Here is a 21,323-nt window from a genome sequence, read left to right on the forward strand (position 1 = left end):
TGATGTATTCACCTTAAGTGAATACTAGTGAGAAATGTGTCATTTATTTATATGAAATTCAAATGGGGTTTACATCATTCAAGCTTCACGAATTGAATGTAGTTTATGTTGTCAATTTTTGGTATTTCTCCAGTAAACAGAGTTAATAAATACTTCGAATGAAATAAAAGTGGTACATTTTGAACTACATCAATTTTATAACTGCTGAAGCAAATTATTTTGATCAAGCGATTAGATAAGCCTCTTGATAATTCCAAGTTGTAACTGTACACCATTCATATTTCAATAATTTACGTTCAATAGAACTCTGTTATAACATATAACAATAATTTATTAAGGGTCGCTGGATAAAAGTTCAAATAAACCGTTCATAATATTCGATCCAACATTTAATGATAGCACAAAATTTCACTAGAATGAACTAATGAATGAAAACTTCTATAGTAGATTAAGTTTAGTAGATAAACATCGGTATCTAACTTAGTTCATAGCTAATCAATGTGATGTGTTAAAGAATTCCAATTACCTTTATCCCATAGATTTGACTTTTGATATTTGCACCAAATTCTGGCTAAGATTACATTTTTGTCTTTAAACATGTGAACTAAGTATTTAGTTAATGTTACGCTTATTTTATTTTTTTTTGCAAAATTATCCCAAAAATTGGTAGTTCGCTTGAATTTAAATCCAATCAAAAACTATGTATTTCAACTTTTATTAATTCATATTAACTTTATTCACTATTGATGTTAGACTCCTATATAAAGAAAATTATATTCAGACATTCATTTCCAATTGTTTCACTGTCTATATACATTAAGAAGCAAAAACAAAAAGAATATTTTGAAAGCTTTGATATTCTATTTGAATTGATTACGTCTTTAATAGTTAAATATTCGTAAATAATTGTGGGAATTTTTTTACTTTCAGTTACTACTTAATTAAACTCTTTTTAGTTTAAATATAAACTCATTGATAAACGGATTAGAATTTGTAATTTTTTATTAAATTTTCGGTTATACTACAAAAATTATTATTATTATTATTATTAGCAAAGATGGATAGTAGGTAGCAGTGCATTCCAAGACGCGCATTTCCTCCTATTTGGGACTCGTTACCTGGACGTACTTGCATCTCAGAGTTAATGTTCACTCTGGGACTCGAACCCAGTACCGTTCTCTTCATACGCCATCGCGTTATCCACTTAGCTAATGAATCCTGACAGGCACTTGCTTGTGCAATGGGATGAATTTTAAATTCACTTGGTATTATTTACTTGGGAAGATTCAAGTAAACAATACCAAGTGAATCTATTATTATTAGTATTATTATTGGAACAATTGAATTCCATTTAAAGTTCAAAGACTGGTATTTCGTGAATTGTTTGCTCATTAAAAAAAGGAAATCAAATTTCATTCGTTCACTACTGTTATTTGCCGAGTTGACAATTAATGATTTACTGCAGTTAATTACTAGGAATAGTATGATGAATTGATTTGTACAAAATAAAATTTATCCTAGGTGATTAGCAATATTGAGCTGTATAAAAATCGCTTACAATCTTCACAGAAAAAATCTTGTTAATTATTAGCTTAGCATTTCTGAGTTATGAAGTAAATCAAATACGTTCTTGTTTCTTAATCAAGATAACTTGTTCTATAAATTTCGTTATTATGCCAAAAATATCACATGACGTTTATGATTTCTTTCAATATGTAGAAAGACTAGCATAAAATATTGAATATACCGAAAAAATGTCTTTATCGGTTCCGTAATTGAATGACTTCTTGAGCTTATTAACCAGTTTTCATTATCTTACATTTTGTTTACAATTAAACGTAAAACAGTTGTTCACACTGTTGAAATCACTTAGAACTTAATTTTCTCAAAACGTATCGGCATCTATGTATTTATAATCATACACATAATGTGAATCAACCATAGTACATAATGATTAATAGTCAAAGCAAATTAAAATGTTGCATTGATCAGTTAATTGTCCCAGTAGATCCTTTGGGAAGTTTAATCAATCAAGTGGTTGAGATTAAAACCGGAAATCTGTTGTAAGTGGCTTTTAAATTATTCGATAGATTCTTAACCGTTAAAAGTGAGTTTTATCAGGATTTTAAAGTCCATGGGCAGAGGTAGTCTCAATCCAAAGCTCTTTTTAACTAATTTGGATGACATCTGTGTCTGAACCAACTCCCTTCGTCATTTAATATCCTTTAGGATTTTTTTGGAAGCCCTTAACTCTCATGAAGGAAAGGAAAAACATTATACAAGTTTGGTTGTAATTTGTAATATTAAAGAGCCAGATAGAGCTGTACTTTAACTGTTAAAACACTGCTTGCAAACAATATATCACCAGTTGAAACTCTATTTTGTTTTGATTAGCCGGGTAATAATACTGACCCTCACATTTAAAGTATCGTTCCATGCTTAGTCATACACCGTGACCTGGCAAATAATTTAAATCAGTGTTCATTCTTTAGGAGTGGACGGTTGTAATCAACCAAATTTCAGGAAAATTAGTACTATGTTAAAATAACTGTTTTTTTACATTTTTGGATAGTAGTAGGAATTACTCCTCCAAATATTTGAAAATCAGCTAAGTTAACTGATCAAACATTTATTTTTAATGAAAAATTATTTTTAATCTGTTGTTTAAGTCTACTATTATTACAATGATTCATTATTGAGTGAGGATATAACTTAAATTATGTTACCTTATATTTCTAATTATTTTATTATTCAAGTTTATACCATCTCCAACAATAAACCTTCATTAGTGGTTAGGCGTTCGCTCTCAAGGTCCTGAGTTCGAAGCTCGCGAGGTGGGGTCGTGAACACATATTGCCGAGGAGTCCCACAATGTGACAAATTCTCAGGTTTTCTATTGTGGTCTAGCTTCAAATAACTCATAATCTCAACTGTTAAGATTACTATAATATCCACAAAAACCCATTCTGATAATAAACATAATATTTTGCAAGAAATTACATACACGTAATTACCTTTATCATTTTGAAAATAGCATGAACAACGATTCTAGCAGAATAGCATGAATTCATTTTTATTTCGTAGGTTCTCGTTTTTAAAGAGAAAAAAATTTAAATACCATTCATTATGTTTTAATTTACTGCGGAAAAAACAAACCATCACCCATTCTAGAATGTATTGAACAATATTATTGAGAGACAGAATTAATTTACATTTACAATAGAAACCTTTTTGATGATGAACTATTCATTCTGAGATTAGATAGTGGTTGGAGGTAGTCGACAGAAAACCCCGAACCCGGGTTTCGTGCTACTTGGCACTCGTCAGCAAGGTGTACCTGTAATCTTGAGGAAACCGGTGCTCCCTGATGGATTCGATCCCACGTCACCCAGCTTCACAGTCAGAGACGTTACCACTGAGCTATCCGGGCCGCGACCGTTTTGTTATTGATTAAATAGCAATGAAATATATCAAGATTGAATTAGAATGTCTTCTTTAAATGTTCCATATTTTATTCATTAGAAAAACAACTAGGTCTTCCCAAATTGACATAAATTGTTTATAATATATGTGATAAAGGTGTTTATAATAATGATTTATTACTAGAATGTTAATTCATTATATACTGATTAGAACATATTGAGTATTTAACTAATAAAGTTTATTTTAACAGCTTAAAATAGAATAACTCTTTCATTTACTTATGTTATTATGAAACCTAATTACTGGCAGTTATATCATTTGTTTAGTTGTGAATATAAATTTATCAGTCTTTTAACCAGTTTACATGTATAGGCATTAATATATGAAATAAATTCTTTGACAAATAATACATGAATGTATAATGTAAAGAATGAATACCATTTTGATAACAGAATTTATTAAGGAAGCTTTATTTGATAACAAATATCATGTCATTTATACTTTATAATATGATTAATAGATACACTCAAGAAATAATGAGAAAATTTGCTTACCATTTTAATATTCAACAACCTCAAAAGTTTAGAAGTGTCATTCTTTATTTGAAATCTAGAGGTTATAGGATGGTAGATGAACAGTTCTAGAAAGAACTCTTTGATAAATTTCGTTTTATAAATAATATAAACTTGAGATAATGTCTTTGAAATTGTTATATCTTGAAAAAGCTGATTTTTCGATATACCGCGAATAACTGAGCACTAGAACACCAAAACCCTTCCAAGTCGCAGTAAGAAGACAGAAGACTAACGAAAGGAATATTATTCCAAACAGTGTCAATCATAGTACAAAATTGTCAAGTATTTATAGTTTTTAGTGAGAACGAAATCATCATTACAGTCTTCCAATCCGCATACAGGGGGTTATTAGCGCTATCCAATCGGGAAGCTACACGTTGGAATTCTAAAACATTCTTCCGAAAGGTGATTAGATGGGACGTCTTCGGCTCCTTCTGAGCCTCTTACAGCTTCCTCGAGTTCACCAGTGGTCCGTCGTCACAGAAATAAAACAAAATCTTACATGATGATTTTCGCTTATGTTAAATTCTGAATTTCACCATTTTTATAAACACAATTAGCATTTGTATTCATTAAAGGGAATGAACATGTTTGACACAGCCAATTTATTTTTGGACAGTTTTTAGGATCATTAAAGTGACTTTTAAAAATATCAGTTAAAAAACTATCTGAAACTCTTGAAAGATTGCTGCAGGTCACAAGTCCGAATAAAGGAGGAGGATTTGACATGGACTCAGTATCCCAAGCCCGTAAAACAAAACTCTGTCAAAAATAGTAGTCCAAAAAGTCATTTGAACCATTAGAAATCTATCCTGGAGGTTGAAGGATCTTCATTAAGAAAAATTATAAGACTTCAGGGTGAAAGCCGAGATTCCTCGCAATTTAAAACACAGATTTCACTTCTAATAACCAAAACAACGATTATTATAAGCATATGGAATGTTCGAACAATATGTGAGAAGGGACGACCAGTCAAATATATGCGAAAATGAGGCAATACAAATGGGCCGTGCCCGAAACATGTGAAACTCATTGCAATCAAGTTGGACAGACAATATGATATTCGGGAGAGATGCTTCTGTACTCTGGTTTCAAGGAAGAAAATGAATACCACACACATGGCGTGGCACTGATGGCGTCCAGAGAAATACGGAAAGCACTTACACCATCGAAATCTCATGGATTCACAATCAACAAATCATTCTTCAAAACGCGGATCAAGGGAATCACGATGAATGTTGTCTAATCATATGCACCAACCAATTATAGCAATGAACATGACAAAGGTCGGTTTAATGGGAGGTTGTAGGCGAGCGTCGAGAAGTGTATAGGAAACCACCTGCACATCATGATGTTCTAAGGTCGAAATGAACAACATTGGGTATGAAAATATCTTCGGAATACATGGACTGACTGTCAGAAAGGAACGTGGTTGGTGACAGATTTGATGATCTATGTGTCTTTAACAAAATGATTTAGGTGGCACTATATTCTCTCACAAACACATACACAAACCACATTGGTCTCAGTGTATCGCATCACAGGAAATCAGGTTGATCACATTTGCGTCAATAAAAAATTCAAAGGACAGTGGAAGACATGAGAACGAAGAGAGGAGCAACTACATTGCTTCACATCATCATAATCTACCTGGTGATTGCCAAGATGAATTCGAAGTTATCGAGGCACTGGACAACTGTTGAAACAGCATTACAGAAGTTCAATGGAGTCTTCCTTCAAAATACTGACAAACTCATTGAATTCAGAATAGCTCTCAACAACAGTTTTCAGGCTTTACAAGATCTACACGAAGAAGAGTAAATTATCATGGAGTAAACTCGAAAGAGATAAGAAAAGCAATAGCTTCAACATACGAGGAGGTGTTGAGTTGCAAGTAGCATCATCATACAGAATCGATCTCGAATGATACCTTGAGGAATATATAAGAAAGCAAATAAACAAGACAGCAATCAACAAACGTTGAACAAGAGCAGGAAATGCGAAAATACAGACAGAATATACAGAAGCGGACAAGTGAGTAAGGAGTAAGTAGTGGTAGTAGTAGTAGTATTAGTAGAGTCGACAATTAGGAATATGTAGAAGACCTAGTAATGACAGTGGGAAAATGAGCAAGTGAATGGAATATGTGGCACAACGAAGAATATAGTAGGGGGATATAGTGAACCAGAGAGACCAGTGAATGACAAAGAAGGCAAGACAATCACTGAAATCCAACAACAGACGAACAGATGGGTAGAACACTTTGCGAAACTGTTGAATAGACCAGCTCCACTGAACACACCAACATCGAAGCAACATACACAGACATTCTCATAGGTGCCACTCCATCAACAAACGAAGAAACCAGCATTGTCATCGGACAGATCAAGTTTGGATAGTTGGTAGTACCAGACAACATAACAGCTGAATCAATGAAATTATGCATAGAATTAAATGCAAAGATATTTTAGGTTCTCTTCAACAAGAATAGGGAGGAACAAATAGAGCAGAATGGAAAGAATGATAACTCATCAACATACAGATGAAAGGAGATATGAGCGAGTGTGAGAACTATACAGACATCACACTACAGTCAGTACCAGGAAAGGTTTTCAACGGAGTGTTGTTGAACTGGATGAAAGATTCAGTAGACGCACAAAGTCATGACCAATAGGTTTGATTTTGTAAGGATTGATCGTGCACAGAGCAATTTGTGGCACTACAAATCATTGCTGAGCAATCGATTGAATGGAACTCGTCACTATACATCAACGTCCTTGACTATGAGAAAGCATTTAACAGCGTGGATAGGAGATAACCATAGAATCTTCTTCGACATTAGATATATGTGAGGAGATCGTCAACAACATACGCAATTCATTGTATGAACTATACTGTAGTGTCGTGTATGAAGGATAGCTCACAAATACAGTGTACGTGAAGATGGATGTCAGACAATTCTGTTTCATTTCATTCTCTCTATTTCTTGTGGTGATCAACCAGATTATGAAAGCCTTCACATCTGAGGAGAGCGCGGAATACAATGGACAGCTTTTTCAGTACGAGCATCAAGACAGTTCTATTTTACGAAGTTGAAATTTGAAGAACTATTACAACCATCATCAAAATGTTACAGGTATTTATAAACAGTTGTCCACGTGATTGGCGATAGTCGAAAATGAGAGTCCACGGTAATGTTGATGGGATTATGATAGTCGGTGGCTTATAATCCACGAGAGTTAATAGGGTTAAGTAAGTAATACCACATACATTCATGTCAACCGATCAAAAAGCCTCCACTTTTTACTAATTTGTAATAATTAACTATAAACTGTACATTTGACTGTTCATTTCGAAAAGAATATGACATGTTAATTTTTATCCATGCCCAATGTGCGATAGCATAACACTTGACAAAATAAAAAAATGATATTTTATGAACCGATAGCTTCTAAATAATCAGAAATTGTTTACACTATATATATATATATATATATATATATATATATATATATCCTACATTAACGTATAATCAAACTGTGAAGAACTTGTATGTCACTGAGTGTAACTTATCACTGAATAACTAATGGAATATTTTATGTGGCCATTATACTTGTGCCGCATGACAAAAAATAATTGATTGACTATGTTATATATCTGATTCATTCTATAACACTTGCTATCATAGTTCATAGTAAATTGTAATGTGTGTGTGTGTGTGTTAAAGTAATTCACACTTTAAGAATAAAATTATATTTTTTTTTCTATTAAAAGATAAATTTTTATCACAGTTAAACGTTTTTACAAAATTTTATTTAGAATGACCGAATGGTAAGTTGAAAAGAACGAAATATGAATGATAAATGATAGAGTACAGTTTCTTTTCTGTTATTTATACTTTTAAAGTTGGTTTAGATGAGTTGAAAAACCCACAGTAGACTATAAAACTACGTAATAATAAATAGAGAAAAATACAAATAGAACATAAAAGTAAAATACTAACAAATAAAAAATCTGAATTTATTTCGTCCAGTTTTCCTTGAAAATGTGTTGAATAACTTAAACTAAATGGGATTCGGGTTGGTAAATATATTGGTCCTTTAACATATACTAATCGATTTGAAAATGAGTTTAATATATTTTGATTTGAAATTCCACTTTGATTATCATCATCTTCTATCAGTTTTGGAAGTGAACTAAAAGCCAGAAATATATTAGGTCGATAACAGTAAAATAGAAGTTCAAAAAAATGTCAGTTGTCACAGTTATAAATCATGGACTAATCTTAGATAGAACACCGTTGAAAACATGGAACCACTTGACGGCCGTTTAGTCTCATAGTACGACAAAACTACTGTCTAGTGATTTTAGATTTTCAATGGTGGTTTAGCTAAAATCAGTTTAAAACTCTGAAAATTCTACAATCTCCACGATCTATCTGTATTAAAATATCAATTATCATTTTTTAAATTGTAATTAAATTCGAAGGGTTAAGTTGTTTCAGCTCAATGAAGGGATGCTTATAACTTTAGTCAAACATAAGATGCTGTAAATGGTATTATATATACATGGTATTCTTTATCCATACTCCGTATCAACAAGTCGAATGCGACTGGTTTATAATAAATACGCAGCTGTTTAATAATTATTCGATAATATAAAATGTAAATAGTCTTAACAAAGAATATTTTGGGATTATTATTATCATTGATTAACACTATGTCAAGCTATATTTCTGCATGGTTATGTCTGCTCTTCAAAATAGTGCTAATCGTATTGTTGACAAAACAGATGAAAATTTCAAAAATACCTCCAAATAGATGAGTGCTAACGTCAGCTAAACTACGTTTATCTAAAACATTTTTCAAATCTAGAAAATTTAATTCAGAAAAAATAAGTGAAAAACATGTTTTCCGTTTTGTTCTAAGAGCTGAATGATTTAACTTCAAAGCTTTCACTGTTTCCCTGGACAATATCATCAACCCCTACTTCTTACAGAAGTGAGCTTTTCACTAGTTCCATAAATGTTAAATGACTTTGTACTTATGCTACAGTTTGTTATTAGTTGTCTCCCCCTTATCCAATATAATTTTTCTCACAATCAGTGCTATTAATTTTATAGATGATACCACGCTTGTCTTCATTTGGTTTCCTGTTTTACTGCATTAATTGGACATGACATGAAACCACAGGGTCAAGATTACCATTAGCATAAATTTTCTTGAAAAAAAGTTGAACTTCTTGGTCGCGGAAATGCTAAAATTTCTAGAGAATGTTCAGAAACGGTGTTCAAAACAATAGGGAATTAATAAACGCAAACAAGCAGCATATCCTTTGCAGATGTACAATCGCAAACAAAGCCATAAGTACAAACTCATTAAACGTTTGTGAAATAATGAAAAATGCCCACTTCCGTGTGAGGTAAACCCTAAAAACGTTATCTACTACAACTATCAAACCTTCCCAATCAAATTACCCAGGTCCGGGAACACAGTACTACCAAACGAATTTGCTTGATCTGCAGATCATCTTCCTCACTGGGAAACAAATGAATGGGTTTGAGTTATAATTGCAATATAGAATTTCGACTATTTTCCCAATACTAAACATTGTACAGTAATAAAACGTCACTGTATAACTAAATGATAAATTTCTCGAAAATCAATATTAATATGCTTACGTATATGATCTGACCAAAAACACTTTCCATATAATAGGCATTGAATCGGTTGAATATCCATCCATGTACCCTGTGGGGATGAAAAACGCTCTCAAATACAGACCCATCACAGCGGCAGCCACAGAAGTCATATGTGATAGACAACCATCTGGAATAATATTCAGGTGAAAAATGTGGTTTCAAAAGACTAGTCAATAATAACGAAGGAAGCAACGGGAATAACAAATAATAAATAATTGCAGGAACTATGTGAAGGGCTCTATACACATCTTCAAACTATCAGACCTCTACAATCAAAATAGGCTAAACGAAAATCATATATGCAGATCAGTAAGAAAAGCTCTGGGGTCTTTGATCACCGAGCACCCGATAAATTAACAGTCCCAGAAGAATTAAGAATTATCGTGAAGCGATTACTTGAATAGACAGTGGTTCATCGACTATCACTCGATCTCGTATAAGTAGTTTGCCATACTATATTGACGAAAACATGAGTAGCAATTTTTAAAGAATACCAGGGACTCGTTTGGCTAGGTTTTCATCAGCTGTTTACAACTTATATAACTCAGACGTTGAAATGAAATATGATATTTAAAATGTGATAATGGAAAGTAGGCTAATCAATAGTGAATGTTAATGTGATTGCATGCATCGGTCAGATACCTCAGAATCCCAGGCTTCTTAGGGTTCGTTCAGGCAGTCCAAAGTAAACCCTTATTCTTGTTCTATTAGCACAACTGCTGTGTTATATACATGTAAATCGATACGTGAGATGTACACCTGTGAACCTTTCACTATATCAACGGATATGTTCATCTTAAAAAGAGGGTAGCTTTAGCTGTAAGATAAGTTCCCTTGAGTATAGAGTTTAGCATTTTATTCTTTTCCCTTAGACATCATTATCAGTGAAGGTTCACCATCATGCATCTTAGTCAGACTTGGAATATATCTATCTAGTGTTAACAAGCTGGGTTTCCTAAGTAGAGAGACTAGCTTGATATTTATTAAAAATACACTGCAAAGTACAAAAACCATCATATTACTTAACTAGTAACCAATATTAGCATATGCTTCGAACTGTTCAATTACTATTATTTATCATTTTAATATATAAACAGTGGTACAAGGCGGCACCAAATACGTATGCATCAAACATTACAAATCAGGTTGTGAGAAGACGGAGAATGGAGGGTGAGTATGTGTTGTGGATGCGGAGGAATAGACCAATAATTATCATGTTAAGTCCAATGGTGTCCTTGGACCTTAAATGGACATTTCCTATTGGTCGATATCTGTTCACTTGTTGAGTATTGTACAAAATGTTGTTTCCTATTTTATGGTACGATGTGGTTTGTTTGTTTGGTATATAAATAGAGTATGTTTGAAATACAATGATTCATGACTCAGAGGCTGTGACTTGCGTTCTTGACTCAACTGGCTGGGGCTAGACAGGGAAGCGAGACCAATCAGGGCACTAGGTCGTCCTTACATGTTTACGTGTCCACTGTCACCGAATCGGTCGATAAATAAACGCTGCGTATCAAACCCTGCAGTCACACACGTTACAACAGTATGGTAAAAAGAACAGCAACAAGGAACAGAAATTAGTGTGTGAGAGTGAAATAATAATAGCCATAATGGGAGAAGCAGTTTAGTTGTGAAAAATACAACCTTGAATAATTCTTTTATTTAAAGAAGTTACGTTCACTTTTATGAAGAAAGTGAAAGAAGGTCTGAGAGGGGACGCCACCGGCTTCTGAGTTATTTCTGAGAACGTCTCAAACAACTGTTGGACCATCTCTAGGACCCCAATCAGAGGTCATACATGTCAGATGTTTGTCTTAGATTACTTTATAAAACTATATTGAAATTAACCCACGAAAAAAAACAATTAGTGATTAAACAAGAAAGATTGGTTCGGTGAATTCATTTTCAAAGCTGTACAATTGCAAATATATATACTTATTTTTACAGGATGATAATAATACTGATAATATAAAGTTTTCTTCTTCACTGTAATTATTTGTTTTCGGTTTTATGTTCTTATCAATGAATATCGAAGGATACCCGTTTTTGATAAGTATCTCCTTTAAGAGGCTCAATTCTTCATCTATGACTTCGGGATTACAGATTCTTCATATTCTTGTGGCGTATTATTATTAAGTTCCTTTTTCTACTGACGGGAACCCAGCTGTGGAAACTTGGTAGTTTGCCATTCCACATTGGTTTCCTGTAGATAAATCTTCCTAGAGTACCATCTTGCTTTTTTGTCATTTCTACATCAAGAAGGTGAATATTTTGTTTGCTTTCAACTTCTAGTGCGAATTTTATTACTGGGTAGCAGTTATTAAACGTCTTTAGGAAATGCCTAAAGTCATATTTATTGTCACAAATGATGAAGATATCATCTACGTACCTTTTATACAAATGGAGGTTTCTTAAACTCGTTTTGAGTTGGTTGTTTTCTAAACTGGCCATGAAGCAATCTGTTAGTAATGGACCAAGTGGGGATCCCACTGCTATGCCATCCTTCTGTCTATAAATTACGTTGTTGAATGTGAACTGTACATTGCAAGTGCAACGTAGTAATAGTTCCTTCAAACAAACATCCGGTATTCCGATATGGAAAAGGAAACTTTATATTATCAGTATTACTATCATCCTGTAAAAATAAGTATATATATTTGCAATTGTGCAGCTTTGAAAATGAATTCACTGAACCAATCTTTCTTATTTAATGTCTTAATTGGTGTATTCCGTTTATTAAAAAAATAGTGATTGATCAACTGTTATTATTCTTGGGATTTAATACAATAATACTTAGTAATGCACTGGGGAAATATATTTTCCACATAAATATGATAAATCTAAACTGTTTTTTTTATAGATTACGTTGGGTTGACAAATACTGAAGCACAATGTCACCATCATTATGCTACTATGTGAGATCAAGTGAATATATTGTTGTAAAGTCATTTTCAATTGTTGCTAATAACTTATCGCTTCAAATTTATTGATTCTATATTATTTTTATCTAATTAGTCTACCGATGACACATTCTTTTTAACTAAAAAGATGACCGTTTAAACATCAATCGGTTCATGATCTCAATCAAAAACTTAATAATCTCCACAACCCCTATACTAGATCGAAATATTTGAAACTGAAGTCAGTTTTAGGTAAAAAAAAAAGAAAGAAGGAAAAGCTAGATACTATTCTAGAATTATTCCTATTTAGTATTTGCATAAATTTTGTTATCTTCAGTCTAATGCTAATTGTTAAAATAGATATTTAGAAGAAAATTACATGTACTTGACGGGTACCATTTTTCGCAGTACCAATAATTGGAATAAAATATTTAGATTAAATAGTAGTCTTAATAGTAAATGACTTATTAAATAAGAAGAGAATGACGAAATGTACTTGTCGGACACACTTTATTCCAGTAATGGTCAGTATAGAGTGTTTTAATTAGTTTTACTTTTCCTTGATAAGAGATAGTTATCAAAATAGGCAATAACAGTAGATACTCGACTTTTATCAGTACCACAAATATTTGACTTAATCTTATGATAAGACCATCTTTTTTAAAAGTGCATGGTAAACACGATGTGCTTTGTTTGAAGTATGAGGAGATAAGACATACTGAATGTTACTTAGAAAGTTTCGAACTAAATTACATGTATTTTTAATGTCAAGGACAGACTCTATTTTTAAAATCATTGAAGATACTCTTTCAGTGTATCAGCTCTCTTCAGATTATATGACTTATTTGAGGCGTATCATGTAAATGTTTTAAATGTCACTGGTGTAACTACATTTGAAAACCCAGTGTAAGCACATTTCAGAGAATTCATTCCATCTGTCTCTGAACATAACGAAGAGCGGAGTCAGCTTAAGCGCAAGCTGACAATAAGTCTACGCAATGATCGTGAACAGTGGTGGGTAGCGAAAGCAAGAGAGATGGAAAAGGCAGCGGCAATAGGTAATAGCAGACAATTGTTCAGACTTGTTAAGGAAACCGGTATTAGGAAACCGACTGTTAGCGAAACAATCTCAGAGAATGATGGACATATTATACATTCTCAATCCAGGAGATTGGATCGATGGGCAGAAAATTTCAGGGATCAGTTCAACTGGCCTTCAGCCACACTTCGGCTTCCCACGATCTCTCGTCAACCTGAATGACAAGTTAATGTAGGTCCTCCCACTCTTTAAGAAGTTGAAAAAGCCATAAGAAATCTGAAGCGAGGGAGAGCAGCAGGTCCTGACAGGTTTACTCCTGAGATTTTTAAGGATGGTGGTCCAGTATCAGCAGTGAGATTAACTGAGGTCTTAGGTAGAATTTGGGAACTGGACGTAATCCCATCTGACTGGTCTCAATCACTGATTGTGCCAGTCTATAAGAAAGGACAAAAGTCCTCTTGTGACAATCACAGAGGAATCAGTTTGACTAATATAGTGTCTAAAATATTAGCTTCAATAATACTTCGACGCCTAACTAAAGCTCGTGAAGAGCAGACTAGAGAAAATCAGGCTGGTTTTCGACCTGGACGTGGTTGTATAGACCAGATATTCACACTACGTCAGGTTCTAGAACACAGACACACATTCAGACGCCCCACAATGGTAGTATTTCTCGACCTTGAGGCGGCATTCGACTCTGTTGATCGTAAGGTTCTATGGCAGTGTTTGTCACTGAAAGGAGTACCAAAGAAGTACATTAACCTTATAAAGGCTCTCTACTCGAACACAACTGGTAGAGTGAGAGCTTATGGCGAACTGTCATCAGAATTGATCACCTCAAGTGGTGTTCGTCAGGGCTGTCCACTCTCCCCATTCTTGTTCAACTTTGTCATTGACGTACTTTTAGAGATAACACTCTCCTCATCTAAATATACAGGGGTTGAACTTCTACCAGGAGGTTCACTTGTTGACTTAGAATATGCTGATGACATCGTTTTATTTGGTGAAGACACTGACAAAATGCAGAGTCTTCTGGCCACTCTAAGCAACAATGCAAGCATGTTCGGGATGCGATTCTCCCCCATCGAAATGCAAAATGTTGCTTCAGGATTGGGTTACATCGACACCCGAACTAATGATAGGGAGTGAAGTAGTTGATTGTGTCGACCGCTTCACTTATCTTGGAAGTCTCATCAGCCCTTGTGGTCTGGTGTGTGACGAAATCTCAGCATGGATACAGAAGGCTCGACTAGCTTTTACCAACTTGCGTCATTTCTGGTGTAGGCGAGATATCCGTCTATCAACCAAAGGACGTGTTTACTGCGCAGCAGTTCGTTCCGCCCTACTTTATGGCAGTGATATTCGTAGGTTGCTAGTATTCGATTATAGGTGTCTTCGAAATATTGCTCGTATATCCTGAGACTACCGAGTAAGTAACACAGTTGTTAGGAAACGGGTACTAGGTAAGGATGGCAAATCAATTGATGAAGTAGTGAAACTTCATCAGTTGAGATGGCTGGGACATGTGTTACGTATGCTCAACAACCGACTGCCTTGACGAGCAATGTTTCATGGTGTAGGAGTAGGTTGGAAGAAAGCTAGGGGCGGCCAGACCAAAACACGGCACTAGTCCATGAAGTCACTTACAACTGGACTGAGCCATGTTGGTAGGTGTAGACTACCAGGTTTGGGACCGCGAGATGATAGTAACCGATGGTTAGAGACACTGAATGACATGGATCAAAATCGTTTGCAATGGCGCAGGTGAATCCACTTTTCGTGTTCTCCCAAATTCTAATCTTATGAATTCTTCATGTCCCTTTTTTCCTCTTTCCGAATTTATTTCACTGGATTATACTCCTTGACTAACATCGTCAAACCCTAATCTTTCCGATTACTGCTTGTACTTTTACTACTTCTACCAATACGGGATTTGAATCGACAACTGCATTTCTGCGCTAATGTGATGTGGCAACTCAAACTGATGTACGTACGTACGAACTTCTACGTTGTGACTGATTGACTGACTGACTCATCTCTATGCAAGTTTAAAACGTCTATCCTGGACTAATTGGTATCAGTAATCAGTTTAGCAATGAGAAGTAAAGTATTTGATTGTGTTAGTTACCTTAATAGTCTTAAATGTTTTACCACCCACCTGCAACGCAGGCGAGTTCACTATCTGTCATTTAGGAAACAAGTGTACTCTTCTGTGATTTGACCTGAAATATGGCTCGAGAAGACAGGTGATATGAGTAAGTTTGTACTATTTAGATACGGATTTTTTCTGGGTATCGATGTAGTATAATTAAACCATCAAATAATGTAAGATAAAGATCGATCATCAAGAAATTACTTATTCTCGAATCCGGTTAACCAGACATTGCCCTTACAAAAACGCTTTCAAATGAAGCCTGAAGTAGACAAGTAGCTATTTCCTCCGTATGAGTATTTGCAAACGAACGCTGAAGTTAGCCTGAAAAGGAGAGTAAATTCATAATCTGAGAAGTAATCAATAACTCCCTTCAGGGACTATCAATAATAATTCCATCTTAATTCACCCACCTATTTGGCTGTGATGCTTGATGTGTTAGTAAAAAAATCATAAACCGTAACCATTTTTGTAAATAAGTACAGTAATAATATAAAGTTATTCACCACTTTCAATCCATTAAAATTAAAACAGAGCAACTAAACAACGACATACAGGTCCGGACACTGACCTAAGTATGATTTTACGCATCTGCTTAAACACAATATATGGAGAATGGATTAAGCAATTATTTAAAAACTTAAAGATGCCATCACCTTTAACCCAATAAACACTTTAACAAGATATATAACATTGGCCTAAGTGGTAGAAAGTGAATCATACTTACATGTTTTGCATAACAGTGAAACATTCAAAATACAATCATAAGTACACAAAGTGAACTTTTAGGGAGCTCAAAATTAACACTTGGGAAAATGTTGATTTTACGGTGGAATTAAACGGTTTGGGATGTTGATGTAAATTTTTCAAAAACTGGACTCGAAAAAGCGGAACCAACGAAAGCCAATGGTAAGAACAGAGCCTAAAAATAGTAATTTAAAATAGGTGTCTGCGAACAAATACTATATGCTGAAAATACGAAACTTTACAACTTCACCTGCATGTCTGCGTTCAACAAGGGGATGACGTTCGTGAAACATGATTTTAGTATTTCTATGCTTGCTTTTTTCACCTACTGGACCTGAAGAAATAAAACATCCAGAAGGCTGTTGCCACGACAAAATTCTGCTCAGAATAGAAAACTGAATAAAATTTTCGTAACCAAGACCTCCGCACACAAACACTAGAAGTACAATTAAACATAAAACATCCATTAATAATTTAAAATTTTGAAAGATTAAGTATAAGTAGTATTTGAAGTTTCCAGCCAAAACTTGTTTAAACACAATATCTCAACTACAATCATCCATAGTTTTCCGCTAAAGTAACAGTTACATGCAACTTATTAAATATATTTACATAAAATTTTAGTAAACAGAGTATCCTAAGATTGCGGACTATTCATATTACAGTTATTGAAGGCAATTTACATGAAAATGTTCTTCGGACGTGGAAGATTTGATCAACCTTCACTGATAGATCCACTTAATTTATTACCAGGAAATAGGTTTATTCATCCAAAAGGTGTACAACCTGAATATGAAACGTGTCTGTTGAAGATGAAGTTTGGAATAAGGGTTTATACATCCGATGAGTTATTGCTTTTTACTACTTAAATATTGTAGGACCATCAGGTTAGTTATTCAGAAGTCAGAAGACACGTTATTAGAAAATGAGAATGAGTTAATTGATGCTTCCAAGAAATGCGATTGAATTATATTTGCACATCAATTGTGTCCAACCGCCAACCACTTTAGTATCAGATTTAAAAGTGTTTCGTGGGTAAAATGTATATGGTCAAAATATGAACATCATCCTTAAATCCACAAATGGTGTGGATAACTGCGAGTGCTTTTTCTATATCGTCTGGGGTAACAAAAGACTGAAACTTTGATTGACGCAGTTTGAAAGTAACGTTAGTAATACTGATGGTAACGCTTCATTTTATAAAAAATCTTAACTACGTATGAATTCCATATTTCTTACGTTGTTTTACTTTTCTGCTTTCTTATTCTTACTATTTCTGTTCGACCTACATGTTGAAACCATTTCTCTAAATGAACGTCTAATTGGTTTAATTTATCAAACTAATAAAAAATGAGGCGAAAAATATAGTTAACTGGATTAAGAAAGAATGAAAATTCCATCTGCAACCGATTAATGACGGTTTTAACTGATAAAATATCTCCGTGGGCTAGTGACATGGATAAGAAATCCACAGATGTTGAATAGCGGATTCAAACTTTGCTCTAGTTACCTTTGTTTGTATAGTTGTGTAATAACTCTAAAACTGCACAACAGTGTGAATCAACTGATTCATAAGTGGAAATAAAACCTGGTGTTATGTTCAGACGGCTACCAATTCAAACCTACGTACACTATAAACTTTATTGAGATGACCACTAGTACAAACTACTTTCATAAAACTTAGTAAGCAGTATCTTGATGTTTTAAGACCGGAAATGAAAAAGTTCTCCTGTACATGTTAAAACGTTTACTTTTGTTATCTTTATAAACTCTTCAAAAACCCGTTGCAGAATATTATTTTTGGACAAGTAGTAAATGTATTATTAGTATAAGGAATAGGATTCCTATTTGATAGGAAGTGTGCTTCAAATACCACTTACAGAAAAACCTTCAGAAGAAATGTGTCTATCAGCCATAATCAGTGTCTCATGTTAAAAAGTGTGTAATATACACACTCATTAAGAGATTCATTTATTTTTATTATTCTTATTGCATTCAAGGCTCACCAAGTTTGAGAGCTACTGCATTACTACCATGCTATAGGATCTACTTCTGGAAAACCTATAACAGACAAAAATTTTAAAAAAATGCCCAACTCAAGTAGTACCGTCAGCATTTCACTGTTTCTCAGACATCATGATAAGGTAAGATTACTAGGATTAACTGCTAAGATTGTAGAAATAATACAATTAGGTTTTGCATGAAATCAGGGTCGAAAACGTACTTTTTTCAAGTAAAATATCTCGATTTTGAGGGATCATTTCCACACGCAGAAACAATTTAACAAAGTCTCGAAACAAAATTGAACACAGTTTATTTTGTAAGGCTTCCACGCTGGTCGAGAGATTTGACAACATACCATCCAGGGAATCGGTACAATTGACCTATAGATAAGATTATATAATGCGGAATTACTTGATGTGAAATTAGAATGTATAGAACTTGGTGAGCCAGTTCATAACCACGAGAATGAAAGTTCATGAGCTTTAGGATACATTTCATTGAAAGATGACAATCAAGGGTCCCATAATGCTTGGCATTTAGTAGCTGAATAATACAATCATCACTAGAAATATTTTGCACGCTTGGTATGAATAATGAATTCAATGAAAAAGAATACAGGATGTTCCGATTGGGAAAAGTCCATTTCAGTGCCAAAAGTTGACCCATTTTCATAAAGTAGGGGTCTCTTTTCTTTTCAAAGAGTTTTACACTTTTCCTAATGATCACGTTTATCCTCGAAATTTGAATCTTAAGTTTCCTCATCATTGGTAACAATGCAAATCTGACCTCTTCATAGTTTTCATACAGGGATTCATCAGTAATACTTTCAAGGGCTCCTGAAAGATTTATAAAAAGATTCCTTACCTTGTAAAGGTATTAGGCCAAATATACCATCAAAATTAAATTCACTGCTATGTTGTTCATAGTAATAAATAAGTTTATCCAACGACAACAACAGTCCTTCTAATTTTTCCGACATTGAACTGTACCCTGACACTGGAGCCAAGACATACAGTGTGAAAATAACTTTCCAGATTGTTTTGTCCATCTCTAGAACTGGAGATGTATTCTAAGACTTATAAGTAGATATCAACTGATGTTTAACAATAAATCTAAGGTGAATACGAAAATCTTAAGCCTCTAAAGTCTGCTTCTACTGAGTCAACGAGTCAGTAGAAGCGATAAGTCATAATTGCCCGACAACTTATAATCAATTGGTTGCTATTATCCTAGGTAAATTTAAAAGATATTAGTGCATTAAAACACATCACATTATCCGCAACTTGTTTTTGATGAAAAAGATAAAAAGCCACTCATCCATTACTTATATTCGAGATTAGTTATACCACGCGATCCAATCTGCTTTTAAATGTATTAGTAAAAGCTTGATGATGCTATTTTTCAGACCCGAATTTAGGATGGTGCGTTGAAGACAATAGCCCGAAACGTTTACCCTAAGCTTTGTCCGGTATGCTACTGTGGGTGCCTGAATGATTTAACTGAAGTTGTGGACACCACTTTATGAAATATTGGGTTACTAGGGTTGATCGATCTGTAAAAAAACCTGTTGCCATGAAAGTTCTGTTCATTATTGGATTGCAAACTAACCGGTTATAGTCTATGTGTTGTTCTTGGCCACTCATTGAATAAGAGGGATAATACTAGGCCGAAAATTATCTCCAAGTAACCTGCTCGTCAAAACCATGGCGCTTATTAACCTATTGTGGGACAGCGTAAAGAGGCCTAAATTGTCATGCTGAACCGTGTAAGACACGCGCTCTATTTAGAAGGACAGTGGTATTCTTTCTCGTTGAGTTAATTAACTGTTTTGATCGTAAATTACGCATCGAAACTACTGTTTACACCTTAATTTCATCCACCCCAGTTAAAGTGATATTGTATTGAGTTTTTCGATTTTGCTTTTGTGTATTTATTGCATCGAAGCATACTTGGTCGACTTTTACTTGGTTTATTTAGTTAAGGTTTGAAAATCCTTCTACATATCCTGTTTTTGTCACCGTTCTAGTTGATTTTCAAGATGGCTAGGTCTACTCATAAATGTGGACAACCATACTGCTTGTTTCCCGTGGATGAAGGGATGCAATGTGATGAGTGTAATAAGTGGTTCCATAAGATGTGCACATTGTTGTGAGTCATTCGCTTGACTCCCAGGACTCTGTTAAAATAAAAACTAATCGTAAGATACCAGTAGTTAAAATACAGGATCTAACGTCACGGTCGAAAGCTGTGAACACAGTTTCAAAAGAAGCTAAACCCCTCCCTAGTTTAGTTATTTGGAATCTAGAGGAGTCGAAAGACAACGACCCTGCTAGAAGACATGCACATGACCTGCAGTTAGTGGAGTCCGTGGTAAGGAATGTACTACCTGAAGAGGCTTCAGGGGTACATATTACAAAAGTAATACGACTTGGTAAATGGGTTGGAGGCGAGACCCAACCAAGAAGAATCCTGAAGCTGGTTCTCGGGAGTTTTGAAGAAAGAGACATATTATTGAGAAGCGCACTAAAAACTCGTGCCTCAAATATCCGTATTCGACCAGATTGGTCGCTTGAAGATCGAATCAAGTGGAAGAATGCTCTTACGGAGTTGAGGACTCGCAAGTTAAATGGCGAAAATAACCTTGCCATTAAGGGTTTTTGGGTAGTCAGGTCTTGGAAGCCAATGCTTCCGAGGCCTGTATGGGTAGAACGATTGATTGCCAAAACACTTTAAGTGTGTGCTACACGAACGCTCGTAGCCTTAGAAATAAAATGTC

The 21,323-nt window shown here is 34.4% G+C and overlaps 1 protein-coding gene across 2 annotated transcripts; it reads right to left on the minus strand.

The window, feature by feature from the left end:
• Positions 1–3,700: 3,700 nt before the first annotated feature.
• On the minus strand, positions 3,701–19,782 carry MS3_00001754 (uncharacterized protein). 2 transcript variants are annotated; one of them, XM_051209243.1, is made up of 6 exons: positions 19,412–19,782; positions 18,959–19,383; positions 18,768–18,927; positions 16,794–16,979; positions 9,679–9,826; positions 3,701–8,194 (listed from the first exon to the last, which is right to left on the minus strand). In XM_051209243.1, exons 1-6 carry the CDS (start codon positions 19,593–19,595, stop codon positions 7,891–7,893), a joined length of 1,407 nt encoding a protein of 468 aa, XP_051074679.1. In that variant the 5' UTR covers positions 19,596–19,782; the 3' UTR covers positions 3,701–7,890. The 2 variants fall into 2 exon arrangements, with proteins under 2 accessions (XP_051074679.1, XP_051074680.1); XM_051209244.1 differs by having other exon boundaries at positions 16,524–16,979.
• Positions 19,783–21,323: the final 1,541 nt, after the last annotated feature.

Source organism: Schistosoma haematobium, chromosome 1 (genome assembly GCF_000699445.3).
Source record: "Schistosoma haematobium chromosome 1, whole genome shotgun sequence".
Taxonomy (NCBI): domain Eukaryota; kingdom Metazoa; phylum Platyhelminthes; class Trematoda; order Strigeidida; family Schistosomatidae; genus Schistosoma; species Schistosoma haematobium.